The sequence below is a fragment of the Salvelinus namaycush genome, chromosome 29, assembly GCF_016432855.1.
Source record: "Salvelinus namaycush isolate Seneca chromosome 29, SaNama_1.0, whole genome shotgun sequence".
Classification (NCBI taxonomy): domain Eukaryota; kingdom Metazoa; phylum Chordata; class Actinopteri; order Salmoniformes; family Salmonidae; genus Salvelinus; species Salvelinus namaycush.
The window spans coordinates 26693667-26717929 of NC_052335.1; the positions used below are offsets into that span (position 1 = coordinate 26693667).

Consider the following 24263-nt stretch of genomic DNA (forward strand, 5'->3'; position numbering starts at 1 on the left):
AAGAGAAAGAGAGAGAGAATTAAAGGGAGCATACTTAAATTCACACAGGACACCGGATAAGACAGGAGAAATACTCCAGATATCACAGACTGACCCTAGCCCCCCCGACACATAAACTACTGCAGCATAAATACTGGAGGCTGAGACAAGAGGGTTCAGGAGACACTGTGGCCCCATCTGATTATACCCCGGACAGGGCCAACCAGGCCCATTGCTTGTGTTTCTTGGCCCAAGCAAGTATCTTCTTCTTATTGGTGTCGGCCACGAAGGCCTGATTCACGCAGTCGCCTCTGAACAGTTGATGTTAAGATGTGTCTGTTACTTGAACTCGGTGAAGCATTTATTTGGGCTGCAATTTCTGACGCTGGTAACTCTAATGAACTTTTCCTCTGCAGCAGAGGTAACTCTGGCGGTCCTCATGCGAGCCAGTTTCATCATTGCGCTTGATGGTTTTTGCGACTTCACTTGAAGAAACGTTCAAAGTTCTTGAAATGTTCCGTATTGACTGACCTTCATGTCTTCAAGTAATGATGGACTGTTGTTTCTCTTTGCTTATTTGAGCTGTTCTTGACATAATATGGACTTGGTCTTTTACCAAATAGGGCTATCTTCTGTATACCACCCCTACCGTGTCTCAACACAACTGATTGGCTCAAACACATTAAGAAGGAAAGAAATTCCATAAATTAACTTTTAAAAAGGCACTCCTGTTAATTGAAATGCATTCCAGGTGACTACCTCATGAAGCTGGTTGAGAGAATGCCAAGAGTGTGCAAAGCTGTCATCAAGGCAAAGGGTTTCTATTTGAAGTATCTCAAATATAACATATATTTAGATTTGTTTACACTTTTTTGGTTACTACATGATTACATATGTGTTATTTCATAGTTTTGATGTCTTCACTATTATTCTACATGTAGAAAATAGTAGAAATAAAGAAAAACCCTTGAATGAGTAGGTGTTCTGAAACTTTTACCAGTAGTGTAGATTAAGCTTACGGAAAAGCGCTTGTTTACCAGTGTTATAACTCAAACAAACTGGTCCATTATATAATCAGATATACATTTTACAAGGGGCGATCCCCCACACGTCGTTAAGCATCTGTTTTTCCATGTTTCAATAAAGAAAAGTGGGTAAATAATTGTTTTCTCTTCTAACCTTTTTTCAATTCGCAGACACCGTGGCAGATTGCATAGCTCAGTGTCCAAACTACTCGGTGCATCTGGCTCTTTTTGCTCGGCTGCAGGACGAGCAAGCAGCAACCCCCTTTCACCCCCACAGGTGTCTGGTGTAGCAAATAGCAAGCACAGCAGGAATTTGCAGTAACTCTGGGAGAGAGGAGTCTGTCGTATATCATCTGTCAGCAGGGTCGGTCTAGTTGTTCAGGGCAGGGGACAAACCCAATGACTGCCCCACATACAGTACATCAAGAAGACTGCAGGCCACAAAAAGGCCTTGAGGATGTACAACAGGATTGACACAGAAGAAGAAAAAGACCAGAAGAAGACAAAAAATAACAAGACCCAAGGGGAAAACAAGAGTTCATCCCCTCTTCAAGAGAAGAGAAACATACTGCTGCAAAACGAGTTGTAGCAAAACATGTTTATTGTAGATAAAAACGTTCAATGTTAGTGTGTTATTGGGATTTTGGTGATGTCTTTCTGCTTGTTGTTCATCTCTGTGTTTGGTGTGCATATTTTGTTTGTGCATGTCTGTCTGAAAGTGTTTATATTATTCTGTTGTTCTTTGGCACCCTTCTCGCCCCTTCTGACACACATCCTTTCATTTATCACACTACATGGACTGTACACATCCGAGGGGTGTCCATGGTTTCAGGCCTCCCTCTCACGGCCCTCTCCTCCACTCCTTACAGAGGCCAAGTGTAAGAGCCAGGCCAAGGCTGACATCATCCTGCTGGTCGATGGCTCATGGAGTATTGGCCGTCTCAACTTCAAAACCATCCGAGCCTTCATCGCTCGCATTGTTGGTGTATTTGACATCAGCCCTGAGAGAGTCATGATCGGTAATCTTTCTATTGATCAAATCCCATTGGTGATGTGTATGATGGCATTGGTTCATCACCCAGCCCATTCTCTCTAAGTTTGGTCTGGACTTGGTACTGGAAATGGAAATGCATGTTGGATTCTGATCAATCACGCTGGCGTCATACTGTGGTTCTGTTTGTTCTCTCCAGGTATGGTTCAGTACAGTGGAGACCCCAAGACTGAGTGGCATCTGAATGCCCACCCAACCCGTGACGGGCTGCTCAAAGCTGTGGCTGACCTGCCCTACAAAGGGGGAAACACCATGACAGGTGACATATCATGAAATAAAGGGCCAACTGCAAACTGTCATCTTTTTAACTTAAAGATGCACTCTCAAACTTTTGTCTAATTTCAGCCAGTAGTACTACGTCATCCATTGCGTATGATATGTTACGTCCTTTTTGTTTTTGCGATTCGTATGATATGTTACGAATCCAATTCGTACTATATTTTGTGGATTTGTTGTGCTTAAGATCCTGGAGTGCATCTTTAACTGAAGTCAACTTAACGTAACATGAAACATTCTCTCTAATGTCTCTGTAGGTATGGCATTGAACTACATCCTCCAGAACAACTTCAAGCCCAACGTGGGACTGCGTAAAGACTCACGCAAGATCGGTGTGCTCATCACTGACGGCAAGTCGCAGGATGAGATCATCACCAACTCCCAGGTGCTGAGGGACGAAAACATCGAGCTCTACGCCATCGGTGAGTGACCCTCCTAGTGTATAACTGAACAACATTGCATGTTTCAGTTAACCATCAAAGTTTGTGACCATGTCAAACAAGGCAACAGTAAACATGTCATCCGCCAAGAATGATGCAACGCCCCCTTTCGGCCAATCAGTGTAATTTTGCTAGACGCATAATTCACCCATGTTTAATTAAAATCGGGCCAGTGGTCTCTGAGATATTGTGTGTGACTAATGTACGTACAGTTGATTACTATAGTGCCCTCCTTGGGCCAATCAGTGTAATTTTGTAAATTCCGGATCTCTATGGTAAGATGCATCATTCATCGTTCACCCATTCACCGAAGCAGGTAGCCTAGTGGTTAGAGCGTTGGACTAGTAACCGAAAGGTTGCTAGATCGAATCCCTGAGCTGACAAGGTAAAAATCTGTCGTTCTGCCCCTGAACAAGGCAATTAACCCACTGTTCCTAGGCCGTCATTGAAAATAAGAATTTGTTCTTAACTGACTTGCCTAGTTAAATAAAGGTTAAAACATTTTTAAGTTAAAAATAAATTGAGATATCTGGTGTCTGAGATATCGCGTGGGTTAGCATATCCCTGAGTATGTGTGCCAAATTTCATCACTCAAACAGACCAAGAGATATAAACATGTGCGTATTATAGCGCCACTGTGTGGTCAATATGAATGTTCTTGCATAGGTTGAGTCTTGACAGTGTTTGCAACATATGTACCAAATTTTGTTACAATACGAATTTCCTTGACTGAGTTATATGCATTAATGTGCCAGACCCCAACCACGTGAATGTTTATTGGTCAATAGCGGCCATGTTGTTTTGGGTAGTGGTCTGAAAATTATTGCGTTGACAGTTTCGTGCAGATCGGTCATGCGGTGCTAGAGGAGGAGCGTTTTAAGTGTTTTTCACAAAATGTTAAATGTCGGCAATTCCATCATGGCGGACCTCAGGGGAGAGGGACCAAATGGGGTGAGGGGCGTTACCTTTCAGAGTTAGCATTTTCAATCGCTTGTTATAGCGCCACCATCTGGCCAATCAGTGTAATTTTGTAAATGCCAGATCACTTTGGCAAGACGCACCATTCACCCATGTTTTGTCAAAATCGGGCAAGTGGTGTCTGAGATATCGCGTGTGATGAACGTGCAAATGTATGCACGTACTAATGGACAGAGACAGATCCACAGTCCTCTCATCAATTTCATTGTGGGGGACAATGAAAACATACATTTTACAATAAACAGATTTTTGTGTTGTGATTGTATCATAAACAGAGGACAGTTGAGTCTATTTTGTCATGATCCCAACAGAAGTATATATTGTGGTGTTATGTGGTTTCTAGGTGTGAAGAACGCTGATGAGAATGAGTTGAGGTCCATTGCCTCAGACCCAGATGAGATTCACATGTACAACGTGAATGACTTCTCCTTTCTGCTGGATATAGTTGATGAGCTCACCATCAACCTCTGTAACAGTGTGAAGGGTCCAGGTAAGCCCAACATCCTCTCTTATTATCTCTCTCTCTCTCCCTCTCTCTCTCTCTCTCTCTCTCTCTCTCTCTCTCTCTTTCAAATCACGGTAAGCTAGTTCTTTGTACGCTGGGTATTGTACTTGGGACAGCATTTAGGGGTTTAGGGGTATTTCTAATCTAAGACAGCATCAGATGGCAAGGAAAATACATTTAAAAAGCCATTTAACCTGTAAGCCAGAAAAAGCTGTACTGATATCTCCCATCAGTTGAATAAATGGATTAGCATAGCATGTGGAGCATAGCAATAAGAACAGCATGATTTATGAGATGAGCCAATGAAAAGACAGAACAAATGCCAACACTTGTGGATATTGCCTCGAAACTGTCACTAGTTTGCCTAACACACTTGATACATTTAGTTTATTGACTTAAGTTAGATAAGGTCCAACCAGTTGATGGAAACTTTTGTTTTTTGGACACACTCTTGTCCTTCAATAAAATTTATGAGGAGTCAAAATAGTGATTTACTCCATGGGGATGGAAACTTAAAAAAAAAAACGGTGAAATATAGAAATGCAGGTTCGCATTTATTGTAATATATCTTGCCATAAAATCTGATTTTGAACCTAACCTTAACCCTAAACTTAGCCACACTGCCAACCCTAATGCCTAACCCTAACCTTAAATTAAGACCAAAAAGCAAATGTATGTTTTCATGAATTTTTATATAGACAATTTTGATTTTGCTGCTGGCCCAGCTACCGGAAATTGCTCGGTTCTGCCTCCAAGGCAAGATTCATGACAATAAATATCAACTTGCTATATAAACAGCCCTAACAGGCCTGTGTCGGTGAGGCTGAGGTGAAAGGGACAGATTTGTGGTTGGAGAATTGAGTGTGTGAAATATTTGACGTGTCGGCTCACATTCCCTCTGCTCTTCGACCAGGAGGAGGCCTGGAGCCGCCTACTAACCTAGTGACTTCCGAGGTGACCCACCACTCGTTCCGTGCCACCTGGACAGGGCCCGAAGGTCCAGTGGAAAAGTATCGCATCGACTACATGCCCGTGGCGGGAGGAGTCACTGAACAGGTAAGCCTATAGTACTGTACCTCCCCTCAACTCAATCACCTCACCTCTCCAAGGTCATAGCATTTTAAGAGCATCAGCTATTCATCGTCACACCTGGTTTGGATTTGACAGAGAATTGGCTGAATGATTCCTTTTGGTCTGAATTCCTCTCTCACACCTCCATGGTTCGTCTTGCCATGAGGTGATCTGGTTACTTTGTCAGCGGTCTAATTTTAGTCTGTTTATCCAGGAGTTTCTGGTGTAGGAACTGCCCTATATGCCGCCTCGCTGGAGATTTCACAGTTATCAAGTTTATCCAGTGTAACATTTTTGCTTAAATCCACCTAGTTCCCATCTTCGATCCATTTCTTGTGGATCTGATTCAGTCAGATTAAGCTCAAGTCATCTGGCGCTCTTCTCAGCATTGAGAAGTGGCCCACAGTGGCTGAGGCAGACCTGCATTCAGTTACACTTACTGTAACCTTCTGTCACTTATGTCCTCATAAATACAGGACTGGGTCTATTCTGTGCATTGTGTTTTCATTGGCCCATGTCAGGGTTTGGGTGGTTCTAGTGAGCCCTGTCTGAAAGCAAGACCAAAGACTTTCCACCAGGCCCCAACCTTGGCCCAGTGTTGTCCGGTTTTGGCCAGGGTAGGCCGTCATTGTAAATAAGGATTTGTTCTTAACTGACTTGCCTAGTTAAATAAAGGTTAAAAAAAAACTTAAACCAGACCCAGTTAGTTTAGACTTGTTGCGTAACTCCTCCTGCTGGAAAAGAGAATCCTGGCCTTCCAACCATTCTCCTTCATTTTTATTGCTTGCATTGGAACCCTAAACACATATTCACACAAATAAATCAGATTTCACTTTCAATTTGCTGATATTTGGTCCTTTCTTTTGGATATCCCTCTGAAACATAGAAGCGAGAGTACGTGTGCAAGAAGATGTCAGCTTTGTTTTGGGTTTCCTAAACGTGTGCCGTATCATTTCATTTTGACCTGCTGTAATTACAATATTATCCCATGACGAATTTGAAACTCCTTGGCAGACAGCAGTACAGAGGGGGGACTTGAGGTCACCGTCTATCTTCTGGTCTACCTCCTGTTGAATATACTTGGATTTTGAGCTTGGGGTTTCCTGCATAACGACCATGCCCTTTTCTCTCTCTTTAGATGATTGTCGATGGGACGGTCACCACTGTGGTCCTGACCAAGCTGACACCTCTGACCGAGTACATGGTCAACGTTTTCTCCGTGACTGGAGAGGAGATCAGCGCAGAGCCGCTGAAGGGCACTGAAACCACCTGTAAGTGTTGCAGCTGTTCTGCTCCCTCGCCTCCTCTCCTCTCCTCCTCTCCTTTCTGTTTGTCTTCCTTTTCGTCGGTTTCCTCACACAACCTCATCCCAATTACCCAGAGTAAACCTTGAAGTCACCTCCTATAAAGGTGTCCAGGTTCAGCCAATCCAATATCCTTATTTGGATGTCGAATTATGTAAGAAGAGCTACAGTGATAGACAGGAAGTGTATTGAGATGAGTTTCACAAAGACGCTGTTCGGTTGCCCTCAGGGGGACAGAGATGGTTAAAAGGAAACTTTCATGTGGGGATAGCAGCTCTTATGACTTCCACTCTTGTGGGAGCGCATTTGTTTCATTACGGTACACAATGCTGAAATAAACAACATCCCCTGCCAACCCATGCTCATTAAGCTGTTTTAATTGGGTTAGACATGGATGGAACTTGTTTATATTGCTCTTGTAGGCCTATTAAGCAAAGTCATTTACACAACCAGGGGTATATTGGGTCTGATTGGTGGCAGTAAAGTGTTAAACAACAACAAGTTCCCATAGGGTTTCCCATTGGAAAATGCAGAAGTATAGGTTTCTTATGGGGAGAATAACCATAATCCTCTCCTTCTTGGCTTCATTAAGAGTGTCTTAAGAAAACTGACATAATTCCACATGATGGATAAGTACACAGGGCTTAGATTTTTATGGTGGACGTTATAAGATATTTCTCACTGTCATAAAGCATTGTTATTGTTTTGTAGGCCGCCACTTAGACACCACAACAGTAGTGTTAGATCACTTGTCGTTTCCTTTATTTGTCATTTTAAACTAGCACGGTGAGTAGGATCGTCATGCTTCTGTCATAAACACAGAGGCTGGATGTGTTGAGGATGTCTCTACACTAGTAGTTAGGTGGTAACTGTGGTTGAGGATGTCTCTACACTAGTAGTTAGGTGGTAACTGTGGTTGAGGATGTCTCTACACTAGTAGTTAGGTGGTAACTGTGGTTGAGGATGTCTCTACACTAGTAGTTAGGTGGTAACTGTGGTTGAGGATGTCTCTACACTAGTAGTTAGGTGGTAACTGTGGTTGAGGATGTCTCTACACTAGTAGTTAGGTGGTAACTGTGGTTGAGGATGTCTCTACACTAGTAGTTAGGTGGTAACTGTGGTTGAGGATGTCTCTACACTAGTAGTTAGGTGGTAACTGTAGTTGAGGATGTCTCTACACTAGTAGTTAGGTGGTAACTGTGGTTGAGGATGTCTCTACGCTAGTAGTTAGGTGGTAACTGTAGTTGAGGATGTCTCTACACTAGTAGTTAGGTGGTAACTGTGGTTGAGGATGTTTCTACACTAGTAGTTAGGTGGTAACTGTGGTTGAGGATGTCTCTACGCTAGTAGTTAGGTGGTAACTGTGGTTGAGGATGTTTCTACACTAGTAGTTAGGTGGTAACTGTAGTTGAGGATGTCTCTACACTAGTAGTTAGGTGGTAACTGTGGTTGAGGATGTCTCTACACTAGTAGTTAGGTGGTAACTGTGGTTGAGGATGTCTCTACGCTAGTAGTTAGGTGGTAACTGTGGTTGAGGATGTTTCTACACTAGTAGTTAGGTGGTAACTGTGGTTGAGGATGTCTCTACACTAGTAGTTAGGTGGTAACTGTGGTTGAGGATGTTTCTACACTAGTAGTTAGGTGGTAACTGTGGTTGAGGATGTCTCTACACTAGTAGTTAGGTGGTAACTGTGGTTGAGGATGTCTCTACACTAGTAGTTAGGTGGTAACTGTGGTTGAGGATGTCTCTACGCTAGTAGTTAGGTGGTAACTGTGGTTGAGGATGTCTCTACACTAGTAGTTAGGTGGTAACTGTGGTTGAGGATGTCTCTACACTAGTAGTTAGGTGGTAACTGTGGTTGAGGATGTCTCTACACTAGTAGTTAGGTGGTAACTGTGGTTGAGGATGTCTCTACACTAGTAGTTAGGTGGTAACTGTGGTTGAGGATGTCTCTACGCTAGTAGTTAGGTGGTAACTGTGGTTGAGGATGTTTCTACACTAGTAGTTAGGTGGTAACTGTGGTTGAGGATGTCTCTACACTAGTAGTTAGGTGGTAACTGTGGTTGAGGATGTCTCTACACTAGTAGTTAGGTGGTAACTGTGGTTGAGGATGTCTCTACGCTAGTAGTTAGGTGGTAACTGTGGTTGAGGATGTCTCTACACTAGTAGTTAGGTGGTAACTGTGGTTGAGGATGTCTCTACACTAGTAGTTAGGTGGTAACTGTAGTTGAGGATGTCTCTACACTAGTAGTTAGGTGGTAACTGTGGTTGAGGATGTCTCTACACTAGTAGTTAGGTGGTAACTGTGGTTGAGGATGTCTCTACACTAGTAGTTAGGTGGTAACTGTGGTTGAGGATGTCTCTACACTAGTAGTTAGGTGGTAACTGTGGTTGAGGATGTCTCTACACTAGTAGTTAGGTGGTAACTGTGGTTGAGGATGTCTCTACGCTAGTAGTTAGGTGGTAACTGTGGTTGAGGATGTCTCTACACTAGTAGTTAGGTGGTAACTGTGGTTGAGGATGTCTCTACACTAGTAGTTAGGTGGTAACTGTGGTTGAGGATGTTTCTACACTAGTAGTTAGGTGGTAACTGTGGTTGAGGATGTCTCTACACTAGTAGTTAGGTGGTAACTGTGGTTGAGGATGTCTCTACGCTAGTAGTTAGGTGGTAACTGTGGTTGAGGATGTCTCTACACTAGTAGTTAGGTGGTAACTGTGGTTGAGGATGTTTCTACACTAGTAGTTAGGTGGTAACTGTGGTTGAGGATGTCTCTACACTAGTAGTTAGGTGGTAACTGTGGTTGAGGATGTCTCTACGCTAGTAGTTAGGTGGTAACTGTGGTTGAGGATGTCTCTACGCTAGTAGTTAGGTGGTAACTGTGGTTGAGGATGTCTCTACACTAGTAGTTAGGTGGTAACTGTGGTTGAGGATGTCTCTACACTAGTAGTTAGGTGGTAACTGTGGTTGAGGATGTCTCTACGCTAGTAGTTAGGTGGTAACTGTAGTTGAGGATGTCTCTACACTAGTAGTTAGGTGGTAACTGTGGTTGAGGATGTCTCTACACTAGTAGTTAGGTGGTAACTGTGGTTGAGGATGTCTCTACACTAGTAGTTAGGTGGTAACTGTGGTTGAGGATGTCTCTACGCTAGTAGTTAGGTGGTAACTGTGGTTGAGGATGTCTCTACACTAGTAGTTAGGTGGTAACTGTAGTTGAGGATGTCTCTACGCTAGTAGTTAGGTGGTAACTGTGGTTGAGGATGTCTCTACACTAGTAGTTAGGTGGTAACTGTGGTTGAGGATGTCTCTACACTAGTAGTTAGGTGGTAACTGTGTGGTTGAGGATGTCTCTACACTCCCCCTCTCTTTCTGTCTCTGTCTCTCGCTCTCTCTCTCTTTCTTTATCTCACTCTCTGTCACTCTCTCTCATTCTCTCTCTCTTTCTCTCCCTCTCTAAAACAGTTTCCCCTCACAATACCAATGGTTCTAAGACTCACTCACTTTCATTCCCCTGCCCCCTTCTCACACTCTCCTTTCTCCCTCTCTTTCCCTTTCTCTGTTATTCTTCTTCCCCAGTACCCTTGCCACTATCGGGTAAGCTGCGGATCACTGCTGTCACCCATAGCACCATGAAGCTCAGATGGGACGCCTCCCCGGGGAAAGTCCTCAAGTACATCATCACCTACAAGCCAGATGACGGAGAGCTCAAAGAGGTGACACTATCTAACACCAAACATTTACACACTGACGTCATTGGGAAAGTGTTAGTGAAGAACTCTATGTTACTTCTGAATACGTCCCAAATGGCTCCCTGTTCCCTCCAGAGTGCACTACTTTTGACCAGAGCCATATGGGTTATAATGTAGATTTCCGCCTAAATAGACATACCCAAAAGTAATTATTTATCATGGGAGGGCCATAAACAATACCTAGTAATGCTTACACTGCCAGAAATATTCAAATCTCACCTTTCTAGTAAAAATAGTTATACATTTTTGAGGTTTAGTCACTTTTGAGGATACAAGCTCAAGTGCACAGTACAAATATGATAAAAATATATATTTCCTTTTCAACAAAAGTGGGGATTAGGGTTTGAAATGATTGAAATGCTTTATAAATGTAGTAACAATCAAATTATAAATGACGTATCTAATATTTAACCTTTTTTAAATAATAAATAAATATGATCATACTTAGTGAGTGTACAAAATTGCCACCATTTTATGGTGACTGAGCATTTTCTGCCCAGTATCCTCTGAGCGATGCGCAGACACCATTCAAATCCCTGCAGACTCATTACAACTTCAGCTTTAAGCACGTGGTGCTGTGACCAAGAAAAAGTGGTCTTGTTTAAATTCTATGAAATGATTCATAATTTTTTCATGTTGAGAGCACTAAATCCATCTGAGAACATCAAAGTGAGATACTCACTTTCATATGTTTCATATGCCATATTGTAAGTGAAGCTGCAAGCTTCATCACCAGGAGAGTTCGATCCTTTGTCTGGATAGGCCAGAAAATGTGACGTGTCGCTGCCTATGCTCACATACTGCATATCAGATGAGAGCGGAGAACAGCATGCGAAGCGGGACAACCAGCGCTGTCACAAAGTGCACAACAATTGATGTTGCGCCGTTCACTGAGCGCCCTGTACACAAAAATGTTGGTTGGAAACGGTCCAGAACCGCTCAAAGTCCCCTAAATAGGGGACAGAGTTTATTAAGGGAAAGTCACAAGTCAATGATGTCACAGGGTGTTATATTAGCTGCACATTCAGTAGACTGCGATCTTGACTCCATGGGCAGGCTTGGCCAGGACAACATGCTGAAAGAAGCATACTGGCACCCCAGCACCCCAGTACCTCAGCACCCCAGTACCTCAGCAACCCAGTACCCCAGCACCCCAGTACCTCAGCACCCCAGTACCTCAGCACCCCAGTACCTCGGCAACCCAGCACCCCATTACCTCAGCACCCCAGCACCCCATTACCTCAGCACCCCAGTACCTCAGCACCCCAGTACCTCAGCACCCCAGTACCTCAGCAACCCAGCACCCCATTACCTCAGCACCCCAGCACCCCATTACCTCAGCACCCCAGTACCTCAGCACCCCAGTACCTCAGCAACCCAGCACTCCATTACCTCAGCACCCCAGCACCCCAGTACCTCAGCACCCCAGTACCTCAGCAACCCAGCACCCCATTACCTCAGCACCCCAGCACTCCAGTACCCCAGCACCCCAGTACCTCAGCACCCCAGTATCCCAGTACCTCAGCACCCCAGTACCTCAGCACCCCAGTACCCCAGTACCTCAGCACCCCAGCACCCCAGTACCCCAGCACCTCAGCACCTCAGCACCTCAGCACCTCAGCACCACAGCACCCCAGTACCCCAGCACCTCAGCATCCCAGTACCCCAGCACCACAGCACCCCAGTACCCCAGCACCCCAGCACCCCAGCACCCAGCCACAGACTCAGAGATGCAGTATATCACTGGGCATCCCTCGTCATTATTTCTCACTTGGATTTAAGAGACCTTCAAGCTATGATGAAAGCTCATGTGAAGTTGAACGAAAGTGTCTCCTTGGACACCCCAACAAGAACATTCAGAAATGACTGATGGAAGAGCTAAGGGTCTCTACTGGATACATCTCTACCACAGGAGTACTGGATACATCTCTACCCCAGGAGTACTGGATACATCTCTACCTCAGGAGTACTGGATACATCTCTACTGTACCACAGGAGTACTGGATACATCTCTACCACAGGAGTACTGGATACATCTCTACCCCAGGAGTACTGGATACATCTCTACCCCAGGAGTACTGGATACATCTCTACCCCAGGAGTACTGGATACATCTCTACCACAGGAGTACTGGATACATCTCTACCCCAGGAGTACTGGATACATCTCTACCCCAGGAGTACTGGATACATCTCTACCACAGGAGTACTGGATACATCTCCACCACAGGAGTACTGGATACATCTCTACCCCAGGAGTACAGGATACATCTCTACCTCAGGAGTACTGGATACATCTCTACTGTACCACAGGAGTACTGGATACATCTCTACCCCAGGAGTACAGGATACATCTCTACCCCAGGAGTACTGGATACATCTCTACCACAGGAGTACTGGATACATCTCTACCACAAGAGTACTGGATACATCTCTACCCCAGGAGTACTGGATACATCTCTACCCCAGGAGTACTGGATACATCTCTACCCCAGGAGTACTGGATACATCTCTACCCCAGGAGTACTGGATACATCTCCACCACAGGAGTACTGGATACATCTCTACCCCAGGAGTACTGGATACATCTCTACCACAAGAGTACTGGATACATCTCTACCCCAGGAGTACTGGATACATCTCTACCTCAGGAGTACTGGATACATCTCTACCCCAGGAGTACTGGATACATCTCTACCACAAGAGTACTGGATACATCTCTACCCCAGGAGTACTGGATACATCTCTACCCCAGGAGTACTGGATACATCTCTACCCCAGGAGTACTGGATACATCTCTACCACAGGAGTACTGGATACATCTCTACCACAGGAGTACTGGATACATCTCTACCACAGGAGTACTGGATACATCTCTACCCCAGGAGTACTGGATACATCTCTACCTCAGGAGTACTGGATACATCTCTACCCCAGGAGTACTGGATACATCTCCACCACAGGAGTACTGGATACATCTCTACCACAGGAGTACTGGATACATCTCTACCCCAGGAGTACTGGATATATCTCTACCCCAGGAGTACTGGATACATCTCTACCACAGGAGTACTGGATACATCTCTACCCCAGGAGTACTGGATACATCTCCACCACAGGAGTACTGGATACATCTCCACCACAGGAGTACTGGATACATCTCTACCCCAGGAGTACTGGATACATCTCTACCCCAGGAGTACTGGATACATCTCTACCCCAGGAGTACTGGATACATCTCCACCACAGGAGTACGGTGGCACCTTAATTGGGGAGGATGGGCTCATGTTATTGGCTGGAGCGGAATTAGTGGAATGATATCAAATGCCATTCTATTCACTCCGTTCCAGACATTATTATGAGCCGTCCTCCCCTCAGCAGCCTCCACTGATCCCTACCCAGATCCTCTCATGGAGCATCTGCAGACTGCTGTCTCCAAAGGAGCCTCTCTCTGTGGACTTATGTTCTAAGGTCGATTCCTCTGCGTTGCTATGGATACCTTTTCTTGATTTTATTTTTGAAGTTCGAAGTGGAAACTGAGGTAAGACATTTCTCAGCATTTCTGCTGGAAGCTTTTTGACTTCAAGAGTTTTTCCTACCATCAAATATCCTCTGGAATTACAAATATAGCCTCAATACTTTTTTTAAGGACACGGTATATTATTCATATGGCTTTTCTCAAAGGCTCTGATGACATTTAGAAATAAAAAGGAAACATGGAAGGGGAGTTCACTTTGAGAAAACAACTCCCAACGTTTTATTGGTTAACATCAATGTTCAAAATACTACAGTTGTCAAGATTTAGCTGTAAATTCTATAGTAATACAACAAATCATAGTTTATGTTAGTAGTGCTAGTTCATGCTAGTTCTTCAGCAAAAATAATATTGTTAATTGTTTGTTATTCCTAAAATCATTATCCTTTTATCTCTTTTCTGCCAGGTTGAAGTCAATGGCGATATAACATCCCTGCCTCTTGCCAACCTCATCTCTCAATCTGAGTATGATGTTGCTGTCACCCCAGTTTACGATGCAGGTGTTGGAAACCCAATGCTTGGACAAGCCATTACAGGTAAACAACCGTTTGTGTGATTTATCATTTGGCTGATGAACTGTAGACTAGATATATGAGTGTATCTTGATGGTGACGGTTGAGTCTGCAATCCTTCCTTGGATTTTGCCTGTTCCTCAGTCATTCGTCTTTCTAGATGAAGCCCAAACATCAAGTCACTGTTCCCAGAGACTGTATGTATGTATGTATGTATGTATGTATGTATGTATGTATGTATGTATGTATGTATGTATGTATGTATGTGTGTGTGTGTGCGTGTGTCTGTGTGTGTGTGTGTGTGTGTGTGTGTGTGTGTGTGTGTGTGTGTGTGTGCGTGCGTGCGTGCGTGCGTGCGTGCGTGCGTGCGTGCGTGCGTGCGTGTGTGTGTGAGAGTCTAGTTAATTATATATGGGCCTACAAAACTTTGTGTGTTTGTGTGCGAGTCTGCTATCGCTCACTGCATGGGCCCTTGTTCATCATTAATCCCAGATGATTTGAAGAAATGTTGTTTTCCATACACACAGACACACACACACACACACACACACACACACACACACACACACACACACACACACACACACACACACACACACACACACACACACACACACACACACACACACACACACACTCACTCACTCACTCACTCACTCAATCAAAACCTGTTTGTTGGCCATTTATCTATAAAATGGACTCACAGCTAAAATGTTCCTCACATGGTTTGCAGCCCCTCTGACGAACGAAATGGCCTTGCCTCATCTCTCAGGACTTCCTCATAATAATCATAATACTCTCCCTCTCTCACATCTCCGTCCATGTGTACAGATGTTGTTCCTGCCCCGCAGAACCTGAAGTTGTCCGAGGTGACCCAGACCTCGTTCAGGGCCACATGGGAACACGGGGCCCCTGACGTGGCCCTCTACCGAATCGGCTGGACCAAGAAGGGAGAGAACAACTTCCAATATGTATGTTGATCTACTCCAGCCGATGGTGAATGGTGATTCTGGTCTATTTACTGCTATGGAGTGGACTGGGACTGTTTATGCTCTCTCTCTCTCCCCCCCTCTCTCCCTGTCTCTATCTCTCCCTCTCTTGTCCTCTCTCTCCCCCTCTTGCCCTCTCTCTCTGTCTCCCTCTCTCTCCCTCTCTCTCTGTCTCTATCTCTCCCTCTCTCGCCCTCTCTCTATCTCGCCCCGTCTCTCCCTCTCTCTCTGTCTCTATCTCTCCCTCTCTCACCCTCCCTCTCCCCCTCTCTCCCTCTCTCTCTGTCTCCCTCTCTCTCTGTCTCTCTCTCCCTCTCTCGCCCTCTCTCTCCCCCTCTCTATCTCTCCTTCTGTCTCTGTTTATTTGTCTCTATCTCTATCTCTCCCTCTCTCTCTGTCTCTCTATCTCTCTCTCTGTCTCTCAATCTCTCCCCCTCTCTTTGTCTCCCTCTCTCTATCTCTCCCTCTCTCTTCGTCTCCCTCTTTCTCCGTCTCGTTCTGCCCACCACTCTCTCTCTCGCTGTCCCCCTCTACCTGTTCCCCCTCTCTCTCTCCATCCATCTCTCCAGGCTATCCTGAACAGTGATGAAACGTCCCATAATCTGGAGAACTTGGACCCGGACACCCTGTATGATGTCACCGTCACGGCCATCTACCCAGACGAGTCAGAGAGTGAGGACCTGATTGGCAGCCAGCGCACATGTAGGTTCACCCTTCTGTTCTTCTCCTCTCTCATTCTCCTATCAGTTACATGAATGCTTTACATTTAGATCACAGATGTGGTCCACAGCCTATTGAAATAACCTTGTTCTTTCCCTGTTGTTCTCATGACGTTCTCTTTTTCCAGTGTTAAAGATGACTACAGCTGGTATGTTATTTGAAACGGAGAAGGACATTATCATTGTAATGTTCATGATTATGATTACAATGGTAATGCGAATGATAATTAAAGTGTTGTTGATGGAAAACACACTTTTATAAAATACATCTGCATGTGCATTGCTGTGCCTTGAAAGAGCTGCAAATACAAAAGTGTGACTACTGACCCGGCAGCGGCCGGACGTTCCACAACAGACACCTAATTGTCAACCATTTGTCATAATATCATTTCTCATGTCATTAAATTAATGTCGTTTTTCATGTCATAACATTGTCATTCCTCGTGTCGTTAATGTCAATCCTCATCATGTCACAATGTCATTCCTCACCAATGTCCCCATCATTGGAAATGCATGTGTCATATAGTATAGTAACCTTACTGGCTGCTTCACTCTCCATCATGTCGTTTACGTGTACTTCATCACCAAATCATGTGTTCTCATCACCTCACCCCCTATCCTCATCATCATTGTTTCATCCAGCTTCCTGACCACCATGTGATTGTGGATTGGTAAAGGCTGCCTAATGTTCCCTGCAGCTATTTTATATAAACCACCACTGTCTTGGGTCAGTGTATTGATTGTAATGTGTTCCTAGCTCCCACTGGACCTCCGCAGAACTTGCAGGTGTTCAACGCGACCACGGTCACTCTGACAGTGAAGTGGGACCACGCCCCAGGCCCCGTCCAGAACTACAAGATCTCTTTCCAACCTGTGGCTGGAGGCAAAGCTCTCTCGGTAAGTACGACACACACCCTCCAGCAGTTTCTTGAAAACATTTGAAGTAATCTGTTAACAATTCCCAGACTGTTTTGCAATGACTATGAGTGTATTGTGAGTAACTGATAAGTAGTGTCTACCCAGAACGAACTTCTAAATCCTATGCCCTCTGGGTATGACATCTCTCAGTTCACTTACCTATAATATAGAGAAAGTTGTTCTTGCTCTCTAGTCTGTAACTGAGTGGTGACGTTAGTTGTTATCAGTGTGATGCGTCAGTATCTGTGTGAGGTTTTCTCCAACGTGACGGAGCTAGTTTAACCCCAATGATGAAACCATAAGTACTTCCCAGTGCAGTAAAAAATGTGATTTTCCTGTGTTTTTTATATAATGGCCTTTTAGTGTAAGAGCAGTTTGAAAAGTCTGCATGATATGCCAGCCTGTTGTGGTGGGATGGAGTTTTGGCCTGCCTGGTGAAATCACCAGGTGGTAAAAGTCTCTGCCAATAACAGCTAGTTTTCAGTTTTCCCCTCCCCACTCAGACCACTCCCAGACAATCCTAGCAAAATTCTAGCTTGAGAAATTGCTTTTTGCTAAGAAGATATATATATATATTTTTTTTTTACCATTTTAATTGAAAACAATCACAGTAAGGTACTTAATTGTTACCCAGAAATGATTTGATATTGAGATAAAAATGTCTGCATTGAACCGTTAAAGTCAAATGGCTAATTCCGTTCTCATAAAAGTACTTAAGCATTTCTAAATTGGTTTATTGTAATATGAAATCCCTGTCCTCTTGGGATCCACAATTGGTGTCCTCCTCGCTATTTTGTCTTCGTCCACATTGTTAGTTTGACGTTAGAATTATGACATGGTCCTCCTATCCAGTCTGTTTGTGTACAGACTGGATAGGAGGTCTGTATATAGCAGCCAAGCCCACATTCCTAACTGATAACGTAATTGTGACCTGCTACGGAAAATGTTAGGAAATACCTTTTTTTTTTTTTTTTCGGTTGACGATGCGCTTATATGAAAAGAATTTGGTTAGTTTAAAATGTTTTAAGTGTCTGAGAAGTTATGACAGGGTACCCCAAACATTGTATCAGTTCTCTAAACTGTGATTTCAACATGACACCATGGGACAGAGCTGTTACATGTCTATCTAATCCCATCATAGCACATCATTGGAATTATATTATAGTATCGCTGTCCACTTAAAACAGTATGGAGACATACTGCTGTTGTGATGTTGTGGTCTGCAGACTTGTTGATTTAACATAAGCCATATAAGCCAGGCATGACATTCACACTTGGGACCCTCAAGTGCCTGTCTCCAGTGGTTTAAAGTACTTAAGTAAAAATATTTTAAAGTACTACTTAAGGAATTTTTTGGGGTGTCTGTACTTTACTTTACAATTTATATTTTTGAAAAGTTGTACTTTTACTTCACTGCATTCCTAAAGAAAATAATGTACTTTTTACTCCATACATTTTCCCTGACACCCAAAAGTACTCGTTACATTTTTTATGCTTAGCAGGACAGGAAAATTGTCTAATTCACACACTTATCAAGTGAACATCCCTGGTCATCCCTACTACAGTACCTCTGATCTGGCGGACTCACTAAACACAAATGCTTTGTTTGTAAATTATGTCTGAGTGTTGGAGTGTGCCTCTGGCTATCCATAAATAATAAAAAACAAGAAAATGCTGCCGCCTGGTTTGCTTAATATAAGGAATTTTAAATTATTTATAGTTTTACTTTTACTTTTGATACTTAAGTATATTTTTTGCGATTACATTTACTTTTAATAATTAATTATATTTAAATACCAAATACTTTTAGACTTGTACTCAAGTAGGATTTTACTGTGTTACTTTCACTTTTATCTGAGCCATTTCTCTGAAGGTATCTTTACTTTTACTCAAGTATGACAATTGGGTACTTTTTCCACCACTGCCTGTCTCTTATATAATGGTTTAGTGATGTCGAAATACAAAAAGTGGATGTGTAGTCTAGGTGATCTGCTAAATTAATATGTCAGACAAGCGAATACAATGGAAAATGTATTGTATGTTGTCCATTCCGTGGCTATAACGTTTCATGCCATTGGTAGATGTTGCTTACTGTACAGTAATTTGACCAGTATTGTCGCAGCAGAATAATCTTGCAGCGACAGTATTTTACCGTTTAGTCCATAATGTTGCTTGTACGGTGGTTAGGCTATTAGCTAGAAAAATGTGGTTAAATGAAAAGTGCAATACTGTTAATATAACCTTGTGTTAGTGCGAGTTTTCTGTGAATATATGGAAATCACAAAGATCATCTGCATTTCCTGCGGTGCAGGAAAATTCTCAGCATCAAAAAAGTGCTCAAATGAAGATCCTACATCTGTAGTTTCCATTAAATGACAGGATACATTTAAAATATTGTCTGGTAGTATTACGAAATTGTTCTTCCATGATGTCTAGTGTCCCTCAAGACCAATGAATCTTCCCTTTATACACTACTAGTTTATGAACACAGTAGTGAAAGAAAGGCAATTGTTCTTTCTTATAAGGTGTTTGAATGAGCAACTCTGTTCACACAAATGGGTAAATAATTCATCCTTGGGGAACCCCGCTTTTGTTTCTGCTAGACTGAAATGAGGGGAAAGGCATTGGCTGATGAGAGAGTTAGAGAGTTCCCTGGGCTCGGGGAGAAACCGTGTTCGTACTCCACAGTCTCGTAAAAGTCCAAATTGATGTAAGAGCTTTGGAGTTTACATTGGTCATGTTTGGATGGCTTCCCTGTGACAGTGTAGAAGACCTCTGCTTGGCCCCAACCACCCCAATTGGGTAATATTTGGTTGATATGTTAATCAATGAGATTACAACCTATTTTCACCTACTCAAAAAGACAGTCAATAGTTTGTTGAATACTCAATGTTTTATCACTATGCTTTCAACCATCTAAAAGCATAACCAAATTCCAATGGGAATACAGTGTTAGATTTTTTAAATTTTATTAGGACCGTCAAAGTTAACATGTTAATAATGTGTTAATGCGTTGCATTTTTAATGGAGTTAATTGTTTAGATGCCATTGATGACATTGATGATTTTTTCACCACACAGAAAAGCTCAACATAGTAGCGCGATCTGTCTCTATTGTGGTGCTTAAACATCCACTCTGTGCGCAGCTTTGAGCAACAATTTTGAAGGAAAACTCAATTAGTAGGACTCCATCAAATCAAACTTTAAATGCACTTTAAATAGAGTTTGACTTAATTTAGTAATTCTTTAATAATTTAGATTATTTTTTCTTAGATGGAGACATGAATCCAACATGTTTTTTAAAACTAAATTTACCAAAGATTAAAACCCTAGTCCTGTATGTACAGTATTGTCTATTTTTAGTTGAATCCATGGTTGAATTTACACAATAGCTGTTGATGACTGTCCAAATGCTATATACTGTAGGCCTAAGTAACATCATGGATGATATATGAGTGATAAAGTATGGTTACATTTAATTTGCTCTGTTAGATCTACCCTTTGGAAAACTCTGATAGCAACAGTGAATCTATTAAGTTGAGATTTCTCAATGATCATTCTCAAGATGGCACATTGGAAACGGTCTGTGACAAATAGCTAAGCAGGGCTGGGCTGGGCTTGGTTAAAACCCTGGATGGGAGACAAAAGTGTAGCTGTAGATGGATACATTTTCCAGTAGGAGGTGCTGCTCAGCCTATAGTTTTGTTCTTATACGTTGAAGATCTGACGTTGTTTCAAAGTGACAAATTCAACATATTTTATACAAGGTTTGTCAATGTTGAAAATTGGTTACCATGATGGCATAATCCTGTGGTTGAAATTTCACCCTCAAAACAACAGTTTGATTACTTTTTTCAAATGCAATGTATTTTCCATGTAGATTCCACAATACAATACAGTGACAAATTACGTTGAAAAATGTTGATTTCACCGGTTTGTGCCCAGTGGTGAGCTAATGAACTTCAGGGCTTTTTGTCTCTGAGCCGAGGAAAGGGAAACGGGGATACCTAGTCAGTTGTACAACTGAATGCATTCAACTGAAATGTGTCTTCCCCATTTAACCCAACCCCTCTGAATCAGAGAGGTGCGGGGGGCTCCCTTAGTCGTCATCCACGTCTTCGGCAAGAGGACAGCCCTAACCATTAAAAGAGTTTAGCTTGTCATCCATCTGTCACCCTGTTCTAATAAATGACTGTTTTGACATTGATGTGAGATGTTCTCACTTCACTTCTCCTCCCAGAGACAAAGAAAAGCCTCTGACTTTGTTGTTGTCCCCCAAACAGACCCAGGTGGGAGGAAAGAAGAACAGTGTAATCCTCCAGAAGCTGACGCCTGACACTCCCTACTCTGTCACCGTGGCAGCTATCTACCCCAGCGGAGAGGCCAAAGACATCTCAGGCCAAGGAAAGACCCGTAAGTGGACCTGGAACCACCAGACCTGTAAAAGGCCAGAAACCACCTACAACATTCTCCTAATAGATGTATCGTTTTAGAGTACAACCAATGAAGCAGATAACTCTTTTGTGAAGTATTTTGATTTCAGTTCACTCAATATAAAGTGAAATGTTTAAAACACCATATTAAAGCACTTTATGGTTTAATCCAGAGTCTCTTGGTGGAGTGAAGAACCTGCAGGTGACCAACCCCACCATGACCACCCTGAACGTGAAATGGCAGGCGGCCGACGGAAAAGTGAAAGAATACAAAGTCATCTATGTACCTGCTGCCGGTGGAGCTGAGAGCATGGTAGGACTGGCAGGAAGTCTCTCAGCTTGCTGTTGGCTGACTGTGTAAAAAAATATTCCAAGTTCACATCTCAAAATTAAATGAGAAATAGCATATTCATGTATTGTTTGAAGTTGTTTGTTTTATGAATCACAAATATGACAAACAACTATCTTCAGTCAAACAGAGTTGGTAGTAGGCAGACGTTTATATGTGTGATGTCTTTGTGTAATGTAAAGGAGACTGTAGCTGCCACTACCACCACCACTGTTCTGAAAGGCCTCCTTCCAGACACCCTCTACACTGTCTCACTGGTGCCGGTCTACGAAGTGGGAGATGGACAGAAACAGTCTGAAAACGGAAAGACAAGTAAGACTGTCTGCAATCTCAGTCTAAAGATCGTTAAAGATCTTCTAAAGATCACTTAAACAGTGATCTTTTCAGGGACTGAGTAATGGCCTTCTTAGAAGCTGATTTATGGAGGAAATCCATAAATCCATAAATAACCACCAATGCAGAGGATACCTCTCCATTGAGTCTGTATTTAAATTTCATACAGACTCCTTGCAATGCTAAGTTCAATCAGTATAAAGTTTCAGGGACTGAGTAATGGCCTTCTTAAAAGACATTAGTTACATCAATGGAGAAGATAACTCTTTACTGCTGGATTTGAACTTCATACAAACTCCATAAGATAACAGAAGTTAACATAAGATAATATAGTAATTTATTAAGTACTTTGAGATAGTACTTAATAAGTACTATCAATCAGTATGAAGTTATATTATTAAATCCCTGGTTGGTGTGTCCAGAGTCTCTTGGTGGAGTGAAGAGCCTGCAGGTGACCAACCCCACCATGGTCACGTTGAATGTGAAATGGGAGGCGGCCGAGGGGAAAGTCAAAGAGTACAAAGTCATCTATGTATCTGCTGCCGGTGGAGCTGAGAGCATGGTAGGACTGGTAATTGACACTGTCGAAAGTGTGGTTACTTTCAAGGGTATGAGTACCTATGCACTCATAATCCTTATACACTCCTGTTTGACTGAATATAGTTGCTTGTCATATTTTATGATTTATATAACATTAGTTATTGTTAAGTTGGGAGTGGGCAGGCGTTAATAATTGTATTGTGTATGTGTAATGTAAGGAGACTGTGGCTGGGACCAACACAGTCTTGAAGGGCCTCATACCCGACACCATCTACACCGTTTCAGTGGTGCCTGTCTACGACATGGGAGACGGCAAGAAAATGTCTGAGAACGGAAAGACAAGTAAGAAAGTCTGACATTGGGATGAGGGACGGAGAAATTGATCATTTCAGAGAATCATCAATAGTGAGGATAGCTCTTCATTAGTGGATTGTAATTCCATGCGATACTAAGTTCAATCAGTGAAAAGTGACAGCCCCATATTTAAGTCTTGTTTGGTACAGCTTTAATATAGCTGTCATAATTCAATTTGGAAAATAGCTACAGTATATGCATTCATATTGAATCAATTCGACTCAGTAACAGCTTGAGGATATTGACGCCATGTACTTGGAATGATGTTAATGTGTCTTCTACCTCAGGGCCTCTTGGTGGAGTGAAGAACCTGCAGGTGATCAACCCCACCATGACCACCCTGAACGTGCGCTGGGAGCCAGTCGAAGGGAAAGTCAAAGAGTACAAAGTCTTCTATGTACCTGCTGCCGGTGGAGCTGCTGAGGCAATGGTAGGATTCTGCTGTAGCTGACAGTGTAGAAAGTGTGGTTTCCACATTGCGTGCCATAAAGTTAATTGTGGGTGTGTTTGGAGTGGGCAGAGGTTAATATTTTGGTTGTGTTTGTGTAATCTTTAGGAAACTGTGGCTGCCACTGCCACCAGCACTGTCTTGAGAGGCCTCCTGCCAGACACCCTTTACACTGTCTCACTGGTGCCTGTCTTCGCAGAGACAGAGGGCAGGAGGCAGTCTGAGAATGGAAAGACAAGTAAGACTGGATGACATCCAATCAATCATTCCAATATGCAGTACACCTCAGATCCCAGACCAAGCATACATTCCCTAAATTTCAGCAGTACCTGCTGTATAATGTGTATTTGTATTCACTTTTTGTATTTTCCTTTTAAGATAACTTAATCTGTACGGTATGGAAGTGTGGAAGCTCATTGCTGCCACAAACACATTTTATTTGTCCGACCATTTAAAAAAAAAATTGGGGTAGCAATAACCTTCTGTAAACTGTGAGTTTTCAATGTAAGATGATTATAATAAGATAATAGAGTTACATTGGACATAGAACAGGTTTTCTATATTTTGTTGTTTTCCTCACCAGGACCGTTGGGTGGAGTGAAGAACCTGAAGGTGACTGAACCCACCATGACCTCTCTGAAGGTGGACTGGGACCCAGCGGACGGAGCCGTGCGACAGTACAAGATCTTCTTCGTTCCTGTGGCTGGAGGAACACCAGAGGAAATGGTAAGTCTCTTTCATACTCATAAATAGCCTTA

The 24263-nt window shown here is 42.9% G+C and overlaps 1 protein-coding gene across 1 annotated transcript in view; it reads left to right on the top strand.

Moving 5' to 3' along the window:
• Positions 1-24263, top strand: part of LOC120024228 (collagen alpha-1(XII) chain-like) — a 91996-nt gene that overhangs the window by 31595 nt on the left and 36138 nt on the right. The window contains exons 17-30 of the mRNA XM_038968423.1: positions 299-303; positions 1882-2023; positions 2195-2314; positions 2589-2753; positions 4093-4239; positions 5171-5310; positions 6464-6596; positions 10205-10341; positions 14318-14447; positions 15255-15394; positions 15982-16114; positions 16260-16280; positions 16889-17028; positions 21332-21461. Coding sequence (XP_038824351.1) covers positions 299-303; positions 1882-2023; positions 2195-2314; positions 2589-2753; positions 4093-4239; positions 5171-5310; positions 6464-6596; positions 10205-10341; positions 14318-14447; positions 15255-15394; positions 15982-16114; positions 16260-16280; positions 16889-17028; positions 21332-21461 — 1683 coding nt within the window. The remainder of the gene's footprint in view (positions 1-298; positions 304-1881; positions 2024-2194; positions 2315-2588; positions 2754-4092; positions 4240-5170; positions 5311-6463; positions 6597-10204; positions 10342-14317; positions 14448-15254; positions 15395-15981; positions 16115-16259; positions 16281-16888; positions 17029-21331; positions 21462-24263) is intronic.